Genomic DNA, 22,207 nt, shown 5'->3' on the forward strand with positions numbered 1-22,207 from the left:
TTTGATGAAGTTGATGATGATGTTCAAGATCTTTTGAAAAGTCATGCTGAATCTCTCTCAAATGATGAATTTATAGACCTAGACAAGGCATCACAGGAGGCAGAAAAAGAGGGAGACAAGGAAGAACCTGTGTGTGGCCTGGACATCAAAACTTACAGAATGTCTCGATGGTATCTAAAAAGCTCCGGAAACCCTGAAGGAACGTGACCCAAGTCCTGCCAGGAGTAGCAAAGTGGCTCATGACGTAGAAAAAAGTGTCAAGATTTATCAAGAAATCTATGATGAAAAAACAAGAAAAACTAAACAGTCCTCCATCTACTCGTTCTTCAAACCAGTCAGACATGCCGTTCCTATCACAACTGCTGACCCTGCTACAGCTGGCCTTTCCCCATCTGCTTCTGACAGTTCAGACGACGACATCTTATCCTTGTCTGCCCACTTGGCGGAAGATGAGTAAGGGTTGAAATCCCTACTGTCCCTTAGCCTCGGGAAGGACATCATCTGATAGAATACATGGCGATTGAAAGGCAAATAAAAAAAATTTCTGCTTATTTCTTTTGCGCAGTACTTTACTTTTATTGTTTTTTTTTTAATGCTTATTTTCATGTATTTTCATTTCTGTAGGGGTGACTTTTGACGTGCTGGAACGCATTCCCCATTATTACATGTTATAATGGGTTCGGTACGAGTATACGTTAAATTCGATATGCGGTAAGGTTTTCAGGAACGCATATGTACCGTATAACGAGAACTTACTGTGTGTATGTGTGTGTGTGTGTATATATATATATATATATATATATATATATATATATATATATATATATATATATATATATATATATATATATATATATATATATATATATATATATATATATATATATATATATATATATATATATATATATATCAGCAAGTCCTCGTTATACGGTAGTTCTTTATCCGGTAAATTCACAGTTACGGTATTTGGAAAGTACTACCTTCGATTTGATATATGATAAGAAAAAATCACAGATACGGTATCCACTCATGTCATCCGAGAAGGCCCAGCGCGGGGGAGCAGGAGTGATGACGTCATCCACGCCACACCTCCCCACCACTCACAGTACTGGCTTTAACTTGACCACCCTTGGAGCCTGTTATCTCTTCCCCTCCTTTTTTTTTTTTTTTAACTGCATTAATATTACTTACATGCATTACTAATTAGATGAATAAATGGAATATTAAAGGGTCTATAGTAAGCACAAATATATTCATAATAATCATGACAAACACTTAAAGCCTACTACCAGCAGCAAACCATGTAGCAACAGATAAAGGGCACAGATGAGCCCGGCAAGCCCACTATCAGTGAATGGTGGAAGTCGTATAACATCAAGCACGCCTTAGATAACATCGTCATCTTGGGACGAAGTGAAGATGTCTACCATGAACTTGGCGTGGAATAAAGTATGAACAGAATGCGCGCATGACTTCCCAGGCTTCGCTGAAGACATCGGTGTGATCAGAAATGACATAGTAAATCTGTGCCATAGGGCTGACTTTGTTGAAGTAGATGATGATGATGTTCAAGATCTTTTGGAAAGCCATGCTGAACCTCTCTCATAATATGATGAACTTATAGACCTAGACAAGGCATCACAGGAGGAAGAAAACGAGGGAGACGAGGAAGAAGAACCTGTGCATGACCTGGACATCAAAACTCTTACAGAATGTCTTGGTGGTATCGAAAAAGCTCTGTAAACCCTGAAGGAACGTGACCCAAATCCTGTCAGGAGTAGCAAAGTGGCTTATGGCGTAGAGAAAAGTGTCAAGATTTATCAAGAAATCCATGATGAAAAAAAGAAAAATCAAACAATCCTCCATCTACTTGTTCTTCAAGCCGTTCCTGTCACACCTGCCGACCCTGCTACAGCTGGCCTTTCCGCATCTGTTACCGACAGTTCTACAGCTGGCCCTTCCTCCATATACTCTTTCTTCAAACCAGTGAAATGTGCCGACCCTGCTACAGCTGGCCCTTCCACATTTGCTTCCGACAGTGCAGACGACGACATCTTATCGTCGTCTGCCCACTCAGCGGAAGATGAGTAAGGGTTGAAATCCCTACTGTCCCTTTGCCTCGGGAGGGACATCATCTGATAGAATACATGGTGAGTGAAAGGTAAATAAAAACATTGTTTATTTGTTTTGCACAGTACTTAATTTTTTTAATGATTATTTTCATGTGTTTTCATTTCTGTAGGGGTGATTTTTGACGTGCTGGAACGCATTCCCTATTATTACATGTTATAATGGGTTCGGTATACGGTAATTTCAATTTGCGGTAAGGTTTTCGGGAACGCATATGTACCATAAAACGAAGACTTACTGTGTGTGTGTGTGTGTGTGCATATATATATATATATATATATATATATATATATATATATATATATATATATATATATATATATATATATATATATATATATATTTCGGGAGTAGACCATTTTGAATGCATGTACTATTGAAGTCAACAGCGAGGTCTGCATTATTCTTTTTGTACAGCGTATTTTGTGTTTTCGCACAGTGCGTTAGTCCAGTTTTAGTTGGTAGACACTACTCTACCAACTAAAACCGGACAACACCCTGTGCGCACTACGCTGTACAAAAAGAATAATGCAGACCTCGCTGTTGACTTCAATAGTACACACACACACACACACACACACACACACATATATATATATATATATATATATATATATATATATATATATATATATATATATATATATATATATATATATATATTAAATCAAGTAAAGAACAAAAACAAATCAAGTGGCCGTACTGCCTTGAGGTCAACAAAGTGTGTACCGCAATAATTTTTTTCCTATTATAGCCTTTTCCAAAGCAGCAGCACACCAGACATTCTTAAGTAACATCTTAGTTGTTCTTTTTGCTATTTAAAATGAGTAACAAACTGCAAAAGTTTATCTGTTGGGAGAATTGGATGTGTTTATCATATTATCTTTTACTTGCAACAAGGCACTTGTAGCCCAAGATTCCACTGTATACCATAGGTCAAGATGAAAACAAGGGAGTCCTTTTCACACACCATGATGAAGAGCTAAGATTTTCAGTAATGAAAGTATTTTTGTCTTAAGCCATCTTTTGAAATTTTGATTAATTATACAGAAACTTTCCTTACCTCTGGCATTTTAATGAAAGCAAACACTCCAGGGCCCTGACAGTGGCACCTGGTAATCCTCCTACTTCTGTGTCCTGGGTTCAGCACAGTGCACCTGGTCAGATCCCACTTAAGAGTCTCTGCCAGAGTCCCAGACACCTTAGCTCCACCACACACATTCCTGTATGCACTGCATCATTACTTCTCAGCCCTTGAGAAGATAAAATATCTCACAACAAAATTTCCAGGATTACCTGATAATCATAAAGCAACCACAAAATACATCACTCATGATTGTGGTCTCTTGATTGTGCTGCTGACTATAAGGCCAGGAACACATAGCAACTCTGTGGTGGGGATGTGGGTCTCCATAAATTACCATTGTTTAGAAACTGTTCTGTGCACTTAAGCATCTGTGACAAGCCACTGTACTGAGCTGTCATTCACCCTTGCCACAAAGCAGCATGACTTTGTCTCAAGGACCCGTGCACATGAATGGCTGTGGCTGAGTGACTGACATGTGACTGCTACGGGCAGTCACATGCCAAATGTTGAGGAGTAAGCACATTTCCCTCTTTACAAATCATATATACCAATACCATGGCTACACTTGATATAGATTGATTCATTATTGAAATTGAAGATTGGCCTGCAATATGGGACATACACTGCAATGACTACATCAATAAAATTGCCAAAGCCAAGTGGCAATGGCCCATACAGACAGGCGACTCTGTGGTGTGGGTCAGTCAAAACACGGTCACTGAAACATGCTTCAGTGTGTTCACCAGTATGGCAAACACAAAAGTTGCTCATGTGGTCCCAGCCTAACTGTCTTTACAAATTATATGACAAAAAACTACAAAAGGCTTATAAATGTGTATCACTAATAGGTTTCTATCAAGCCATAGAAATATCAACACAAACCTGCATATCACAGTAACATGAAATACCTTTCTGTGGTCACATCTAGGTCATAGTAGGACATGTTCACAGTGATGTTCTCAGCAACAAGCGACATGTCATTATTGGTGGATACCACAATCTCCACCACCGGCCCAGTTAGCTTGTGGCCATGGACCTGCTGCTTGCTGTGTGGAAAACAAGACAAGGTTCAGGTCACCCATAGAGATAGACTATCAAACAAAATCTTGACTCAAACATCATTAAAAGGACTATATAAAGCTACCCCTTGCTAAGACACAAATACCTGCACCCTTCACTTTCTGGACTGACATCTCTGCTCACAGGAGATTCCAAATTACTTCCAAAACTTGATGAATAATTTTGGTTCTTTGCCATTTTCAAGTATATCATATTCAAATTTTTAACAGGTCTTTCATGTGAATCAAATTTAACTACAATAAACTTAGAGGCTCTAGAGCTGACCTTTCTGTGTCATACACAACACCTGCTGGAATGCTCCTGGGATCCAGGAACACAAGTGCACCTGCATGCAATGCCTTCCCCTCCTTTGCTTGTACTGCCATTTCCAAATGCAGTCTGATAATGCAGAAGATATATGAGAAAATAAATAAACAAATATACACATAAGTGAATTCACTTTTCATTAATTCCAACAACATTTACAGCCTTAGATTTAATTTTTAATCAGTGGAACACCATTTCTATACTTTTCCTCACTGCACTGAAACACAGCCTTAGATTTAATTTTTAATCAGTGGAACACCATTTCTCTACTTTTCCTCACTGCACTGAAACACAAGTCTCTGAGGCAACTGACACTCCTCCTCATTTGTCCTCTTTTACTTTTATATCAATTTTCAAAGCAAAGCAGAATTTTAAGTCTATGTGTATATTGACTTAACTTGCTCTGTGCCCTAACTCTTGAATCTTCTGAATTTCCTATCATCTGGCTTTAACACAAGTGTGGGCAGACTATGGCTCAAAGGAATTCATGCAGCCCTCCAAATGTTAGTAAATTTGATAGAGGAGGTTACCAAGCAACGCCAAATAATATTGTGAACATCTGTTTTTCTCCCACAGATGTGAGTATATTTCTTTAAAAGCCTTTCATTTTGTCTGTTCTAAATATTAACTGTTTTGGATTAATAAATAATGTTGCCCTTGTATTGAAAAGTTTGCCCATCTCTGTAACAGAAGAGTCACTCTCATGTGTGCTGTATAATTCTCACCTAACTTCTCCAATTATAAAACATTCTTTGACTATCTAACTTGTAAAGAGGAACATACTCTCACTCTCCTCCCTTTTGTGGAGATCTTTATGCTGAGAGACTTTAATGTACATCACCAGTCTTGGCTTTACAGACCAACCTGGTGAACTTTGGTATCCTCCACAACCTAGATCATCTAGTGCAGTGGTTACCAACCTGAGGGCCATGGGATACTTTCTGGGGGGCCACAGAGTAATATGAAAATTATGGTTTTGAATTAAACTGGATTTCTATCTCACACAAGCACTCCAGGAGCTTAAAAACTGACTTCTTAAGTCCAAATCTACAATAGTATACCCTGTTCTTATCCTTTAGATATTGACACCATTACATAATTCATAAATAGTAATAATTGACTAAAAAGGTGACAGACAATGAATGGAGCCATGGTCAGGGGCCACAGAATAGAAAAGGTTGGGAATCACTGATCTAATGCAACATCCAACTCATATTACTGACATCTTGAAGACAGGCCCAAATTTTTTCTAACTTTCCCTAACCTCTAATTCTTCTGTTTATGCTGCTCCATTAATAACCTTATACCTGCATCCTGCTCTATTGCTCCAATCCCTCCTTAGGAAAGTGGAAGTGCCTCAGGCATTTTGCCTCTGAGTTGATGTGGAGATACTACTCTGATTTTCCTTGGAATGACTAATGCTTCCTTGTCAGACACCAGACTCTATGTACTAAGCACATAACAGAAGTGGTAGTGTCTGGCATGGAGGTGTATATTTCTCACTCTCTCATCCTGCACCTTCCAAACCTTGACTTAACACACCCTGTTCTTGCGTTATACATGGGACTCTTATTACCCAATATTTGATTATCTCATTTGACCTCACTTAGAATACTGGAACTCAATAGGGTTTTTTTTCCAATATCTTTTTTAACTGTGTTTTATTGTGAATGAATGGACTTGTCTCCTGTAATGCAGAATCAAAATCTACAAGTAAAGTAATGTGGTGATTCCAGATCTTTATAACTCTAATCAAAGTCTTAATCCAGCAATGTGATGATGATCTATAATGATCAACAAAATTCTCAGCATGAAACTCTGACAAGAGAAGGATGCTGCAGAACAAAACATTAAAATTAAGTAAAGCAAAAGAAGGACTCTTGTCAGAGGCATAAAACCAGTCAAAAAAAGTCTCAGATATGAAAGTGGTCATCCTTCTCACAAACAGGTTGAATGTAGGATACCTTCCAATGGTAGAAGAAAATATCAACAGTAAAACTAGCAAATGTCATGTTCATAAGGGTTCTTGTTGTAACATTATGGAGGACACACAATACTCACCTCTTGCTGTGCTCTTCATTGGAGTATTCCCACTCTGCTGGAATGTCCTGCACTAACAGCACCAGGTCATCCAGCACACAGGCGCCCCTCTGACCTGTCACCAGGTTCAGGTAAGTCCTCGCTAGCGGTATCAGCTGCCATGCATCCTGGAGAGAGTGCTGCATCACCACTGTGAATGTAATGAGTCAACATGTTCTTCCCACAACACAATGAGACCAAACCTTCATTGTACTTGGGCTCTCAAGGAACTTTGAACTGGCAGATGCAAACTACAACAGTGAACAATTGACTTCTTTTTCACCTTAATTTTAGCATTATTTCTTTCATTATATATCCTACACATACAAAACCTTCCTTGCTTTCATAACTTTGATCTGTCTCATCTTCTAAGCTTCTTTTGCAATTCAATTTATTTGTGTTTGCACTTCCATCTTTGGCACACTATTAATATTTGTTAGCCATTCTTATTTCTTGTAATCCAAACATCATCTACACTGGGGGTTCTCAACCTCTTTCTCGTTAAGAACCTCATGAATTTATATAAGATCATCAACCCGAACCCACATTAATCTGACATCGAACATAATGTTAATTTAATGACTGACATTAATTCAATATGCAATAGTATACTGCAAAGAATATTATTAGATCAGCCATCTAAGTATCCCTGGAAATATTCTTGTGAATCCCTGGGGGATTTGCAAACCCCAGGGTGAGAACCCTTGATCTACACCACATTTATGATCAGACATTTATTTCCATTCTAACATCAACTTTTTCATCTCCCTTACTGCATAAGCTATGCAGCAGGAGGAACATCACACACACCCCCAAAAGTTCAAAACAACCACATACTTCTCCAACTATCATGATATATGCATTTGAACTGAAGGTAAAAATTAATTCTATTCAGCATCCTCCTACTCACATCACACACATTCACTGCATCCAAAATTGGTATCCGGTCAGGTGTATTATATTGTTGGACACCGATAACTTGGATTTTCTAATAAATCAGACTCTGACTGACCCAAAGACTAAAGTCCGAAGTGAACTGCGCGCCCTGGATTTTTTTTTTCAAAAAGATTTTTTTCACTTTTCTGTATCTCATTTTCTATTGACATTATAAAAAATCGAATTCCAACAAAATATTGCAATTTAGTTGTAGTTTAAAATAATACCAAACAAAATGGATCAGAGTTTATACCGATTTTGTGAAAAATTTTGAAGTGTAAAAAAACACTTTTCTAGATTCAGTGGAGATTCAATACTTGAACTTAATTAGTTCCACATGGCTGTTCAAGTATCAAAAATTCTACTATTGATACCTATAAATCGGATAATTCGTTCTAAACTTAGCAAAACCTCAAGTTAGTAAAAATTTCAATGCAATTTTTTTTACTATTTTGATTTGTATATACCATAAGTTAAGAAGAGGGGAGAAGGAGGGAGGTAGCCGGAGGATGAACGAAAACGTCATCGTAACTTTTCTCCTGGTGTGATTTCTGTGAACCCACTAATGGAGAGCTGTGGCTCACCAACACTTGCACTCTCACTAAATTTTTTATTTTCATCACTAATAAGCCTCTTTGGTGCCCTTGTAAGTTTCTAAATGAATAACTACTGACAGAATGCAGAAGATTGTTGTTTTTCCCAAGACATGGCAGGACTAGGGATGTGTGCCGGCATCCATTATACCGGTATTACCAGTAATACTGTATCAGAATGGTATAGTGGTGGCTGCGAAACGGGAGATGACAGAGCTTTGTATATGACCAAATGTGCGACCGTTTGATTACCAGATATTTTCACCACTAATAAGCCTTTGGTGTTAATGTATGTTTATAAATGAAAGACTACAGATAGAATACAGGAGAATGTTATTCTGATGACCGCGGCAGCACAAGTCACAACTGGCGGAGGGGTAAGGGTGGATGCTAGGGAGCCTTTGTTTACAACCATGTGTGTCAACGTTTGACTATCAGATATTTCTTTGAGTATTAAATCAAACTTTGGCATTCGAGTATTGAAAAGTTCAAGTATTTAGACGTTTGAATATTGAGTCTCCACTGTATTCACTCCTCAAGATTTTTCATAATTTTGTCCTTGTTTTGCTATTTGTATTCATCTGACTAACATGAAATTTTCACTATTGATTGTGTATACAATGGTACCTTCCTGGAGCATGACAGATGATAATGCATCAGATCCCTGCTTCTCTAGAAAATATTATTCATTCGTATGTGAGGGTTCAGAGGAAGCCATCAGCAGCGTCATTGCAATATGCTGTTTTATGACTGAACTGGACACTCTCTGAGTCGTTACTAATGTGTTGAAGTAATTATTACTCGTATGCTCCAGCTTTATACCTCTGTCTCAAAATAATCTTTCATAATAGTGTTATTGTTATAGTTATATAGTGTACAGTTGTCATGAAGGTAGTGAGAAAAAACAGTGTTTGAAAAGATCATAGCAGTCTTATGACAGAGAGTGGAGATGCATGGCAGTGAGGCGTGGGGTGAGGAAAAGAGGAGAGTCTAGGAGCGGGAGATAACACATGTGATGGAGGGGAGAGGGGAGGAGAGGGTTCAAGATCCAGCTGTCATCTACAGCTGTCTTGCAATGATATGTTTGTTTCTTGTTGTCTTTTCTTGAAATTTCTGATTCTTTAAGGATGTTATTTCTAAAAAAAAATTAGAGAGCTAAATGATGCACCTCCCCTCTTGACACCTAGCCACATACTGTGTAGGGCATGAGTCATGCTACGATGCAACTGCACGAAACATTTAAAATAGCTTCCTGTTGGGAAGGGTATTCAATTATCAAAATATAAATTACACCATCTGGTAATCTAGGGTCTGAAGGTTTCGGAGAGACAACAGTAATCCTAAAAATTTTAACCTCTTCAAAATTAAATAAATAAATCTTATAATGCCCCCATAAAGTCTGAGTTGAACTGTCCACTGATTTTTTTTTTCTTTTGGTGAGAGGTGGGGGGTGTAAATTTGAATAAGTCGGACATTAGTTTTTGTTGGACCAACCTTTCTCTCTATTAGTCCATGTTAGTGAGGGTCATCATTACTTTGTAAGGTTCATGAATAAAGTATAAATATTCAATTTTTTTTTTTTACATTTTTGAACTGCTGTCCTCAATAAAATATTATGCATTATCATACACACTTCTAAACCTTCCGTTATCTTTATTAATTGTAGTCATTTTAATTTTCCTATACCTCTATAACTCACACATTCATTTTTATAAGCCTTCTCCTTCAAGACTGACATAATGATAGCTTCTGTCCAATCTACTGATATCCTTATATCTTACAAAGCAACCCTAGATGTCTTGGAAATCTATCAAATAGTAGTTTAATCCTGTTTATGACAGATGTCCACGGCCATTCATTATTTATTTACAAACAGTTACTTTCTCTTTGCCCACCAAATCATCTACAACAATTTATTCACTTACATTTGATGCCATCTTCTTTCTAATCTCTTGGAAGAATCTCAAGAACACCTCTATGTCAACAGGAGTGACACCAGGCTTCAATAAATACTTCATTTGATCTTGGATGAAGACATGTTCTCGAGGCAGCAGCATACTCCTCCTTGCTTCAAAGAGCTGCTTTATTTCCATCACAGTGCTGTTGCAGTCCACAGCAACATGGAAGCCTCTCTTCAAGTAACGCATGACAGGCCTCTATGCGAGATACATATCTATTCAATAAGTTAGATAAGATGTACTTCCCTAGCAGTCTCATTAAAGATAGACATAAAAAGTGTTAACCAATGAGTAAGTCTGTGGTTAGCTGAATGTAGGTTGGACTGTTAGACTGAGGTTTATGACTGCATCATACTAGTTGATGTTGAGAAACATATCACTGACAGATGACAAATCCTTAAACATAAAACAATAACTACAGGACAAAATTTCAGATACATCCATGTTAGTCTTCACTCTACCTGTTTTATTTCTCTTCCTTATCCCATTATCCAAATGAACTTGGGAATGGAGAAAAAATTCCCTCTTTGTCCAAATAATGTCAGTGACTCCTAGTACAGTAGAATCATAAATCTCGATCATACAAGACCAAAAAAAGTGACAAAGATTTAAAATATCGAGATGTGAAGTGAAATAACAACTCTGCTATTGTGCACTCCAGACCTTTCAGAAGCTTCTGGAATGTGTCTTAGAATGCAAGCTGCCACTAGGTGGGTCAGCAATAAAAAAATTGTGTTGCCATGTGCTGTACGTGTTTTTTATAATGTAAGCAGATTTGTGTAATTTGATCAAGATATGTGATGAGACTGATTGAGATTCATGACTTTACAGCATACAGCCTATCTATATCTATGGCTTAGCAAAATGTGGAAATTACATGGGACTGCATTGTGTGGTGTCTGGGAGATGGTTCATGCCACTGGATGTATCTTATTTCTTTAATTCTATGAAAAATCTACTTTTTACATAATTGCATAAATGACAAAATCCTTCAATGAATATAACAGTGGTGAGCAAAAATACATTACTTTTAGCAACGTGCTGAAGGGCTGATACACACAGTGGTAGTAGTCTGGTTCAGCCCATATTGCTGCATCATTCTGCCCAAGCTCACAAACCCTCTTGCTGATCCCATCAAAGCCTTCTGGACAGTTACTGTAGCTCATAGCATTCACCTAAAAGTACACAAAACACTACACGATGATAATGGGCAAGCCTGCTTGTTTGTATAACTGCCCAGGTTGATTAAAAACAAACAAACAAACATAACTACATGAACTTAATTCGCTCCTGCAGGCTGTTTGTGAACCAAAATGTTTGTGAAACAAAATAATTTTTCCCATAGGAATCAATGTGAAATATATCAATCTGTTCCTGGACACCAGGGCTGTTTGGGAGTGTGACTTTACATGCACCTTGTGGTCCCTGCAGCATCTATCCTCTATCATATGCTTTCCTACACATCTCAGCTGGAGGAAACAAAGGATCATTGCTACTATAGAACGGTGTCCAACTGACACCAAGATGGCATAGGCTGATCTTCCTGACAACATTCACCATGCATCATTAGCTGTCCTAGAGGTGAGGTGCCTCTGTGCTGCGATCTGCTGTGATGACAGATATGGCAGCCCAAACAAACATCTAATGAAATTTCATGATTCCTGAGACTCGCCATACCAGCAAAGCATCTTGGGAAAATTTTTTTTCTTGTGTTCCACATTTGTAATAAAGTTCTTATTTCCAATTTTTCTTTGTGTGGATTGAACAGTAGCATTATTCTCAAGATGCTTTGCTGGTATGGCTTTCTTAAAAAAACAAACAAGAAACACTGTTTACAGTGTACCACACCATCTTGTGCCAAAGCTAGCAACTCTGTTTGTAGACCAAGACAAAATTTATGTAAGAAAAATTTGGTGATCATGAAATGAGGTTCCACTGTAAATACATGACAAAAATTATCTTTTACAACAGAAAACTAAACAAGGGTAACAAAAATAAATCTAGTCCAAATTACTGTCACATGAAAAGAAAATGAATGATTGCAGATAATTATGTACATCACTATCTTCTAAGGTGTCCTGATAACTCCCTTGCAAAAACCAAAAACTTGCACTGTGGAAAGGTGAAGGATACAAAGAGAGGGAAGTCATGCCACAGGCTACAGTTGTAGTAATGCAAAAACCGTGTTTACAAATACTTCAGGTTCTTTAACAAAGCAAAGGAGACTTGAGGAAAGACATCATTCTAGATGTGAGAGTGTTAACATAAAAGAAGGTATCAACAATAATACCCGACATAATTACAGGTGTGATGTGCCAGGTTTGTGAGGCGTCCTTCTGCTCTGGACAAAAGAGTGTTTCTGGCTCCAGGCAGTGGATGGTCACCACCTCTGGCTTGCACCCTCGGCCCACACACACACTTGTGCTCCTGTTCATTCTGTCGTCACAGAATCGCCAAATTGCCACTTCACACGAAACAGTAATGGATCGCTGGAAGTAGATAAGTCGACTCAACTATCTTTCTCTATATACTGTCTCTCCAGTGATCCAGAAAAATAAATAGTAACATTTCATTATTATACTAAAGCAGTACCCAGAAAAATAAATAGAAACATTTCATTATTATACTAAAGCAGTACCCAAGTCATGAATACGTTACAAACCCTTAAGATAAGATAGAAAATTAAAAATTGTATACCATTAATAGCAACATTCCTTATCAATCATACCACTGGGAAACTTTCCCAACTACTGTACCTAGATACACATATTTTTGTTAGAGGTGATGCAAATCCTATCCTAGCATAACCAATGTTCTTCATCTATTTCTATTCCATCTTAACCTTTCCTAACCCTTGAAGGTGATCATCAATGCACATAATGCACTGCCATGCACTACCTGGGATCCTAGTCTGTGTGTTTCCTTCCATCCTGGCATTCACAATGGTACATTATCAACAAATAGAACCTTTTTATTCACACATACACAAAAAAAGACAGCCAAAGAAAATTTTGGAGAGAGAGAGAGAGAGAGAGAGAGAGAGAGAGAGAGAGAGAGAGAGAGAGACCATAAGCAGCTGTAAAACATTAGGAAAAAATTCAAAGGAAAGAAATGTTAAGGTGAAAATAGTTTACCAGGTTAAAAATAAAGGAATTAAGAAAGGAAAATAAAGAGAAAATAAGATAACTTACCTCTAGGTCCTTAATGTACAAGTATGATACATTCCATGCAGGTGTCTCCACTTCAAAGACGCCACTGTCCACAGGGAACACCCAACTGATTTCACAGTCCTCATTCCATTTCCAGTCCCCTATAAGAGTGCATATCAAGGTGGTGTTGCCACTCTGGGGAATAAAGACACAAGTCAAATCTCTCTCAAGTCAATCTCCAGCACCCTTCCTGTTTGTAAAGAAAGCCAAACTGATCTGTGCATGGTTTGCACTTAAGAATCTACTTTTCCATAAGATAGTAGCTTATCTTCCTTCATTATGGTTTGTAATTCTTCAGAGTCCTGCCTACCAAACCTCCTCCCCACCACCATCACAACCAGGTGACACTTCACAATAAAGTAAGGAAATAAATAATCCCTGAACATGCTTACAGTGCATTGTCTATTCCCCTACAAGAAATCTTTGCTTATCTCAAGACTGAGAATAAAAAGGAAGAAAACAAAAGCTTTCACTAATCCCAGAGATGTAAAATTTTTCTTACAACAGTGATTTGGATTTAAAAACTTATATTAGATACAAAACAAAATGACATGACAGCTGAATACTAATAACTTCATCTCTCAGGAATAATTATTCTTCATACATAGACTCTATCCCCCTAAGAATGATGATGAACAAAACCAGCAATTCCTGCAGAGCACTACCCTTGCTGCCCCTTCCTAACCTTCTTCACTGCAGCACTGGGCGGCTGCACCACCACCACCAGCTGAGGGTCGACCTCCACCACCACTGACTGTTGAGTGGTGGTGTTGCCCTGGCTGACTTCCACGCTGAATTTTTCCCAGTCCAGGTCAGGATCATATCCCTCCGCCATCAGTGTGATGGTGCAGATTGTGTTGTTGGTACAGATGTTATTAAAGGAACAAGTAGTGTTTATGGAGTCCTCATCTTTCTCAAGCCAGAAAGTTATTACTTCATCATGGTAATGTCCATAACTGGAAAGACATTTGGGGATCATGCCAACCATTATAAAGATTAATGAGTTCTCAGTATCATTCCTTAACTTCCTGGTTTTGTCAAATGAGACATTCTTTCATGTCACTTAGCAAAAGTAAGGGAAACATGTATGATAAACATAAAAGGAAAATTTTCTGCATGCTGATTTTGTCAGAAAATCTATGGTAGTGTTTCTCACATACTCATAGGCTGTGTCCTCTGCTCTTCAATAACAGATCAACAACAATATAAGAAAGATTATACAATGCTTCTCTCAAAGTTTGCAATCCAACACAGCACCTGACTGCCACATCCCACATGGTACTAAGAATAGAAGCTTTGCCATGTTGCCATCTAGAGCATCTCTTACTGTTTTGCTAAAGGCATCTCTTTTGTGTCACTCAGAGCAACCTGACAAGTGGCTGGCTCACTATGGGATACTTGAGAACAGCCTATGCACTATAAATAATGGCATCCTACATATCATCAAACCTTATGACAACCTAGCTTTTTCATGTTGACCATAAAAATGCATCTCACCATGACTCTACTTCCCTGCTGAATATTTGGTGATGCCCAGTGAAGAAGGACACACGAACAGGAAGCAATGATGTATACACTGTGCACTTCAGCACCAGATTCCCTTCTTCCACAGACTTGTTGAGAGGCTGTAGGTGAAAATCTCAATTTCATTTTTGTGTATTAAATTCATCTCAGTGACAGGAGATGACACACATATATTTTGCAAGCATGGAGTATATAAAAATAATAATGATAAATGATTCATTGATAATGGCAGCTTTGAAGCTGAACATACAAATGGAAAATAAAAAAGGATAATTATGTACTGCAAATTATCTTATTAAGCAATGACATTTTGGAGAATTTTGAGTACTTGCAAAGATTAATATCTATCTACTATTGACAAGTTTTACTATTGTAAGAATTAGGTTGTTTTTGCAGCCATAATAGCACTATTGTGGAGTCTTTCTCATACAATTCTCAAGTTGAGAATCATGAGACCTTTCAGTTACTAACTTTCAGCTTCATGAGGATCCACTGTACTGCAGCCAGTCTTCCTCAATACATTCATTACAAAAAGCCATGCAATGGATGCAAAACAAATCAACATCTACATCAAAGCACAGATCTCTATATTACCTAAAATGTATAGTTTAATAATAATGAAAAACATACATATTATACTTATGGTTGATGTAATTCTAGATAAAAGCAGCAACCTAGATCACTGCATACAAAAATTAAAGATAAAGCATTGAGGTCTTCAGAGTTCACAAAGCTGGCAATAAGAGTGCAATAGCTGCAGACTACTGAGCATGCCGTTATTTTTGTCTCTGGAGCTCCATAGCTCTATTTCTGGTTGTCATATTAGTGCTGAAAAAGACAATCTTTGTTTAGCTGCAACAAGGGCTCTTTATGCCATATACAGGCACTCAGCATCGCTTCCATCACTTCCAGAGTAATTTTCTATTTCAACAGTAACAGCTGTCTTACTATTGGTTTACTTCACCAACAGAAAGATGGAAGTTGCACAAAGAAAACTTTCCCTGGGCTGACAATCTTCTTAAACATGGCAGAAGTATATTGGTTTTGGGATGGCCATAAGTAAATTTTTGTAAAGCTCCAAAGGCAACTCAACTGGCAGAAATAATTAAAGATTGAAGTTAGCAAGAGATGTTCTATCTTCAAGGTTTGTCCTTAAGGAAAATAAACTAATGAATTTAAGGTGTAATGGAGAGAGAGAGAGAGAGAGAGAGAGAGAGAGAGAGAGAGAGAGAGAGAGAGAGAGAGAGAGAGAGAGAGAGAGAGAGAGAGAGAGAGAGAGAGAGAGAGAAAAAAAAAAAAACTAAAGTTAAATGGCGGAAGAAAACCATATAGTGATTGTAAGTACAAAGCCCCTAAAATTACCTTGAGACCTGATTAGCAGTATGGCCTCAATATCTCCTATAAGAATTGACCTAATGTTCTGGTCAAGGTTTTGATCTGTAACTGGTTCAAGCCTTTTGTCCAGAATACTATCTTTACTTCATATAAATTTGTCACTACTTCTGTGGGAAGTTCAAGGAAGGAGCAATACTCAGCTTTATAATAAAAAGCTCATTTGGTTACATTTTTGTCAAATAACATTATACTTACACCGACCCAAAGAAAATCTTGCTTGGGGAGGTTGAGGTTGACAGAAGACTCCAGCACAGCTTCCCACTGACTTTTCTCTGGGAGGCAGTTTCTCTGATACTTGTTCATTGCGAAGTGAAACTCCTTACTACTTTGTTTAAGATGAGTAATAATATTAGAGTAGCATAAAAGTGAAGGAACCTCTCATCCAAGATGTATCAATTGAACTTGTCAAATAAGCAAAAAAAAAAAAACTTCATTATACATTCTACAAACACTGAAGACAATAATATCAGAAAAAATTTGGATTGTCACACATACTTGATGAAATGTTTATTGCTGAACTGAGGTATATGCAAACTTTAGCTTTTGAATGCTGAATAACACTATTAAGCAGTTAGGAATGGGCAAGCTTAATTAAGCCCTATAGACAAGATGAATAAACAAATAACACACACATACACACACACACACACAGCGTAGTGTAGTAGTTAGCACGCTCGACTCACAATCGAGAGGCCCGGGTTCGAGTCCCGGAGCGGCAAGGCAAATGGGCAAGCCTCTTAATGTGTGGCCCCTGTTCACCAAGCAGTAAATAGGTACGGGATGTAACTCCAGGGATTGTGGTCTCACTTTCCCGGTGTGTGGAGTGTGTTGTGGTCTCAGTCCTACCCGAAGATCGGTCTATGAGCTCTGAGCTCGCTCCGTAATGGGGAAGACTGGCTGGGTGACCAGCAGACGACCGAGGTGAATTACACACACACACACACATCATATCGAACAGACAATTTGGGTTCAGGACAGGGCGATCATGTGTATCAAACTCATTAAGCTTCTACTCGAGAGTTATTGCAGGACTTGAAAACAGAGATGGATGGGTAGACACAGTATACCTGGACATTAAAAAGGCTTTTGATGAAGTCCCGCATGGAAGACTTATTTGGAATCTGAGATTATAGGAGGACTGCGAGGAACTTTGCTTGAATAGGCAAGAGATTATTTAAAGGATAGGGAAATGAGAACTGTGATTAGAGATACATACTCATCTTGGGGTAAAGTAACTAGTGGAGTGCTACAAGGGTCAGTGTTAAAGCCCTATTATGTTTCAAGTTTATGTAAACGACATTCACATTGGGATAAACAGTTAAATAAATTTATTCGCTGATGATGTAAAGTTGCTAAGAGTTATCAAAACCAGAGAGGACTGTTTCCTGTTGCAGGAAGTTTTAAACAAGATCTATGAATGGAGCAAGAAGTGGAAATTGGAGTTTAATGCAAAGAAATGGCACATAATGGAACTAGGAAAGAGTAAGAGAAGACAGTATGGAACTATTTGATGAAGACTAAAGAGGAAAAAGATCTTGGAGTGATCATACAAGAAAATCTGAGCCCTGATAAACACATAAGCAAGATATTTGGACTATCATATAAGATGTTGACTAATATAAGAGTAGCATTTCATTACATGGATAAAGGTATGAAAATAATCATCACAAGCATGATACGCCCAAGGCTGGAATATGCAGCAGTGGTATGGTCTCTGAGGTCTAAAAAGGATATAAGAAAATTGGAAAGGATACAGAAGATTGCTACAAAGATGGTGCTGGAATTAAAGGGCCTTACATATGAAGAACGACTGAAGGAAATGGGACTGACAACTTTACAAGATAAATGAGAACGTGGGGACCTAATAACAATGTATAAGATAGTAAATGTTATTGAAAAGATAGACAAAGAAGACCTGGTACTGTTGATGGAAGAAGATGGAAGGACATGAAGGCATGAAAAGAAGATCAGGATGAGGCAGTGTGTCAAGAAAATACAGTTTTCCACACAGAAAGGTGGAAAAATGGAATGCATTGGATAATGGAATTGTCACAGCACATAGTATGCATGACTTTAAAGAAAAACTAGATCAATGGAGATATGGAGAGAGACAGGACACTATGAGCCCCACTCGAACCCTATACAATACAACTAAGTAAATGCACTCTCTCTCTCTCTTTGCCCACATATACCAGTCATCTTAAGAGAAGGAGGAGAGGCTAACCAGGTATAATTAACATCACAATGACAAGCCATCCACTCTTGCCTTATGCAAAAAATTAAAGAAATCCTTTACGAACAACATCTCAAGGCAATGCCCTAACAACTCAATGCTCATACCTGCATTATATATTCTGGTACAGCCTGTACTAGTGGCTGTAACAGTGTAGCATGTATACGTTTGTTTCACTATTTACACACACACACACACACACACACACACACACACACACACACACAAAAAAAAAAAAAAAAAAAAAAAAAAAATCGGGTATAACTTTGTGGAAAGAGAAAGTGAGGAGTACGGGTATTGATGGTGAGAAAGAAGGGGAGATCAGGGAGTTCAGAGTGTGAAAGGGGTGTGGTGACTACTAGGCAAGCTGTAGCAGGAACACACAACTCCCAACTTGAGGGTCACCTTAAAGTCGTTCCATGATGATACTTTGGTCATCCAACACAGGAAGGTTTTATCCAGCTGCTTGTATTGTGCGCAAGGAATTCATCAAGCCACAGCAGTCCCAACTGATGTTTTATGTCCAAAGACTAACTCAGAATGTAAGGCTGATGGCAGCCCATACCACTCACATACTCGATACTCGTAGATGACTAATACAGGTTAGTAGCTCACCTGCTATTCTCATAGCTGGCATTCACCACTGTGATGCAGGCTTCCCTCAGCAGTTCTGTGACCTGACAAATGCAACATAATCTTAGATGTATTTGAAATATAAGGAGTGGCTCTCTCATTTATGATTCAATACATTTACTGGTGACATTTAAAATTATACTTTAAGGAAGTTCATAACCATAAATATAAATGACATACATAACGTTTCTTTGAGTACACTTGAAAAACAATGTATTAACATCCATGGAATGGACTCAGTAGTCAGGCTGTTAGTGCTAAATCAATAGGGAGCTTTAAAACAAAACAAATACAAAATGAACTGGGATGATAGGTGGTAGTAGGTAAGTAAGTTCATACAGGGACTGCCATGTGTAGACCTGGTGGCCTCTTGCAGCTTCCCTCACTTTCTTACATTCTTACAATGGGTGATTCAACAGTTGCTCATTAGATGAATCACAGACATACATTATTGTATAGTAGTCTATGGATAAATATATAAAATGTTCTTCAAGTAATCACTTAACACATACAGCAGACATACCAGCTAGGAAAACAAATATTCTCCAGGTTTTGCTTCCTCAAAATATCCTTAATAGCTTACAGGCCTTTACTTACTCATGACCTTTCTGGCAAACTCAGTGATACAAAGTCTGTCTTCCTCATCTTTCCTATCTTACCATTCAGCAAAGAGAGCCAGCAGAGAGAGCGACTCACCTGGTCCAGGGGCAGGTGGGGATGGCTGTCCAGGAGCTGCACGGTCACGTCCACCAGCTGGGCTGCGGCAGCAGCAGCGAGAGGAAGGGGTGGTTTTGGAGGTGGTGGTGAAGGAAGAGGAAGAGGAAGAGGAAGGAAAAGGAAGTGGAAGTGAAAGGAGGAGGAGGAGGAGGAGGAGGAGGAGGAGGAGGAGGAGGAGGAGGAGGAGGAGGAGGAGGAGGAGGAGGAGGAGGAGGAGGAGGAGGAGGAGGAGGAGGAGGAGGAGGAGGAGATGATGTGGTGAATTGCATCCACTTATTTCACATTTAACAGTAATTATTAAGCGTCTATGAAGATCTGCCTCTAAATCCAATTTTCTCCAAGCCAAGTAAAATATTTCATCAAAGTTAGACAAACAAAATTTTTATCAAATCATGAAAAAACCCCAAAATACTCCACTAAACTGAATGTAACTTTATTTAATTCCATGACAGACTCCAAATTAAACACCACCACCTTAACTGAGACTTCACACCTGAGTCTATTTGAACTTCCAACACCCACTCACCTCGAGGGATGCAATGTGTGGTGTTGTGCAACACCAGGTGGGGAGGACATAAGCAATGTGGCTCCTTGACCAGAGAACACAAGTGGCTGCATTCCAGTCCCACTTCCCAACAAGCTTGAAAAGGAATCATATGTCAGGTCATCTAAATCTATAATTCTCTTTCTTTGAGAGAGAGAGAGAGAGAGAGAGAGAGAGAGAGAGAGAGAGAGAGAGAGAGAGAGAGAGAGAGAGAGAGAGAGAGAGAGAGAGAGAGAGAGAGAGAGAGAGAGAGAGAGAGATACTTGTTGCCATTGTCTTATGTGAGCAGTATGCAAGTATCTTTGTTCCGCTCCCTCACCTGATGGCTGGAGAGGCTGGCCACTGGAGATGTGATGCTCACACCTGTAGCCAAAGTGATTCTGGTCACACATACACTTGATGCTGCCTCTGTAGTACCTGCAAAGAAGAGCTATCCACCTGTCAAACAGCTAACTAACTTCGTATGATAACTTGTCTCTCCCACATGGTGCATAATACTTGCAAAAACAATATTCACTGATTACTGACATACTGTAATCAATATATAACCATAAATATATAAGAAATTATCATTGCCACTACTGCACAATCATGCAACATTACCTGCCTATTGCTGCTGTGATACATGAGTGAAAGGTGTTCAAAGTGAAATTAGCATAACAAAGCACTAAATTGCATGGGTCAGTAAATAACAACTATCTATATTCCTCATAAGCTTGGTTGTCAGTTTGCTGTATGTTACTGAGATATAAACAGACTGAAAAAAAAAAAAATCAATTATATATCAAGAATGCAGACTGAATTCTCTAAAGATCCATGAGAAGACTGAGAAAGGAAAGATAACTGAACAACACAAAAAAATAACAAAAATAGAAACATCAACAAAGCCAAAACAAATAATGAAATGCACATAATAATAGCCACTACTGGAATGTAGCTGAGATACCTATGCAGTTAGAGTGTATTGCCAAGGTCAATGCACACTCACCTGCATTCCCCATGTGTACTGCAGAGAGTGTTGCGATTGTGTGCATTGCATTCTCCTCCCCACTGACAGTTGTGTCCATAGGCGTCACCCACACACTGGCACTTGAAAGCGTATAGTCTTGACCTGATCAGAATGGAGAGAGAGAGAGAGAGAGAGAGAGAGAGAGAGAGAGAGAGAGAGAGAGAGAGAGAGAGAGAGAGAGAGAGAGAGAGAGAGAGAGAGAGAGAGAGAGAGAGAGAGAGAGAGAGAGAGAGAGAGAGAGATAAAATATTTGATATCTCACACACACACACACACACACACACACACACACACACACATCGAGAGGGCCGGGTTCGAGTCGGTGGCGGTGAGCAAATGGGCAAGCCTCTTAATGTGTGGCCCCAGTTCACCTAACAGTAAATAGGTACGGGATGTAACTCGAGGGGTTGTGGCCTCGCTTTCCCGGTGTGTGTTGTGTGTTGATGTGGTCTCAGTCCTACCCGAAGATCGGTCTATGAGGTCTGAGCTCGCTCTGTAATGGGGAAGACTTGATGGGTGACCAGCAGACGACCGAGGTGAATTACACACACACACACACACACACACACACACACACACACACACACACACACACACACACACACACGTATGAGGAGAGACTAAAGGCTATGGATCTACCAACCCTGGAACAGAGAAGGGAGAGAGGGGATATGATACAAGTTTATAAATTGATTAATGGAATGGATCAAGTGGACAATGAAAAACTGATCCTGAGAATAAAATTTGCCTGCGCCACTAATGGGCGGAAGC

General features: G+C 38.8%; 1 protein-coding gene across 9 annotated transcripts in view; it reads right to left on the reverse strand.

The window, feature by feature from the left end:
• The window catches only part of LOC123504770, a 42,497-nt gene that overhangs the window by 8,374 nt on the left and 11,916 nt on the right, over positions 1 to 22,207 (reverse strand). For 3 of the 9 annotated variants that reach the window (XM_045255576.1, XM_045255582.1, XM_045255581.1), the window contains exons 4-19: positions 21,416 to 21,538; positions 20,747 to 20,844; positions 20,410 to 20,523; positions 19,863 to 19,924; positions 19,149 to 19,210; positions 16,496 to 16,625; positions 14,879 to 15,006; positions 14,067 to 14,337; positions 13,364 to 13,516; positions 12,476 to 12,661; positions 11,201 to 11,347; positions 10,140 to 10,370; positions 6,668 to 6,813; positions 4,565 to 4,678; positions 4,129 to 4,266; positions 3,197 to 3,356 (exon numbers count right to left, since the gene is read on the reverse strand). In XM_045255576.1, coding sequence (XP_045111511.1) covers positions 3,197 to 3,356; positions 4,129 to 4,266; positions 4,565 to 4,678; positions 6,668 to 6,813; positions 10,140 to 10,370; positions 11,201 to 11,347; positions 12,476 to 12,661; positions 13,364 to 13,516; positions 14,067 to 14,337; positions 14,879 to 15,006; positions 16,496 to 16,625; positions 19,149 to 19,210; positions 19,863 to 19,924; positions 20,410 to 20,523; positions 20,747 to 20,844; positions 21,416 to 21,538 — 2,263 coding nt within the window. Of the gene's footprint in view, positions 1 to 3,196; positions 3,387 to 4,128; positions 4,267 to 4,564; positions 4,679 to 6,667; positions 6,814 to 10,139; positions 10,371 to 11,200; positions 11,348 to 12,475; positions 12,662 to 13,363; positions 13,517 to 14,066; positions 14,338 to 14,878; positions 15,007 to 16,495; positions 16,626 to 19,148; positions 19,211 to 19,862; positions 19,925 to 20,409; positions 20,524 to 20,746; positions 20,858 to 21,415; positions 21,539 to 22,207 lie in introns of those variants that run through there. The other 6 variants (XM_045255580.1, XM_045255584.1, XM_045255578.1 and 3 more) reach the window with 4 other exon arrangements.

The sequence above is a fragment of the Portunus trituberculatus genome, chromosome 17, assembly GCF_017591435.1.
Source record: "Portunus trituberculatus isolate SZX2019 chromosome 17, ASM1759143v1, whole genome shotgun sequence".
NCBI lineage: Eukaryota > Metazoa > Arthropoda > Malacostraca > Decapoda > Portunidae > Portunus > Portunus trituberculatus.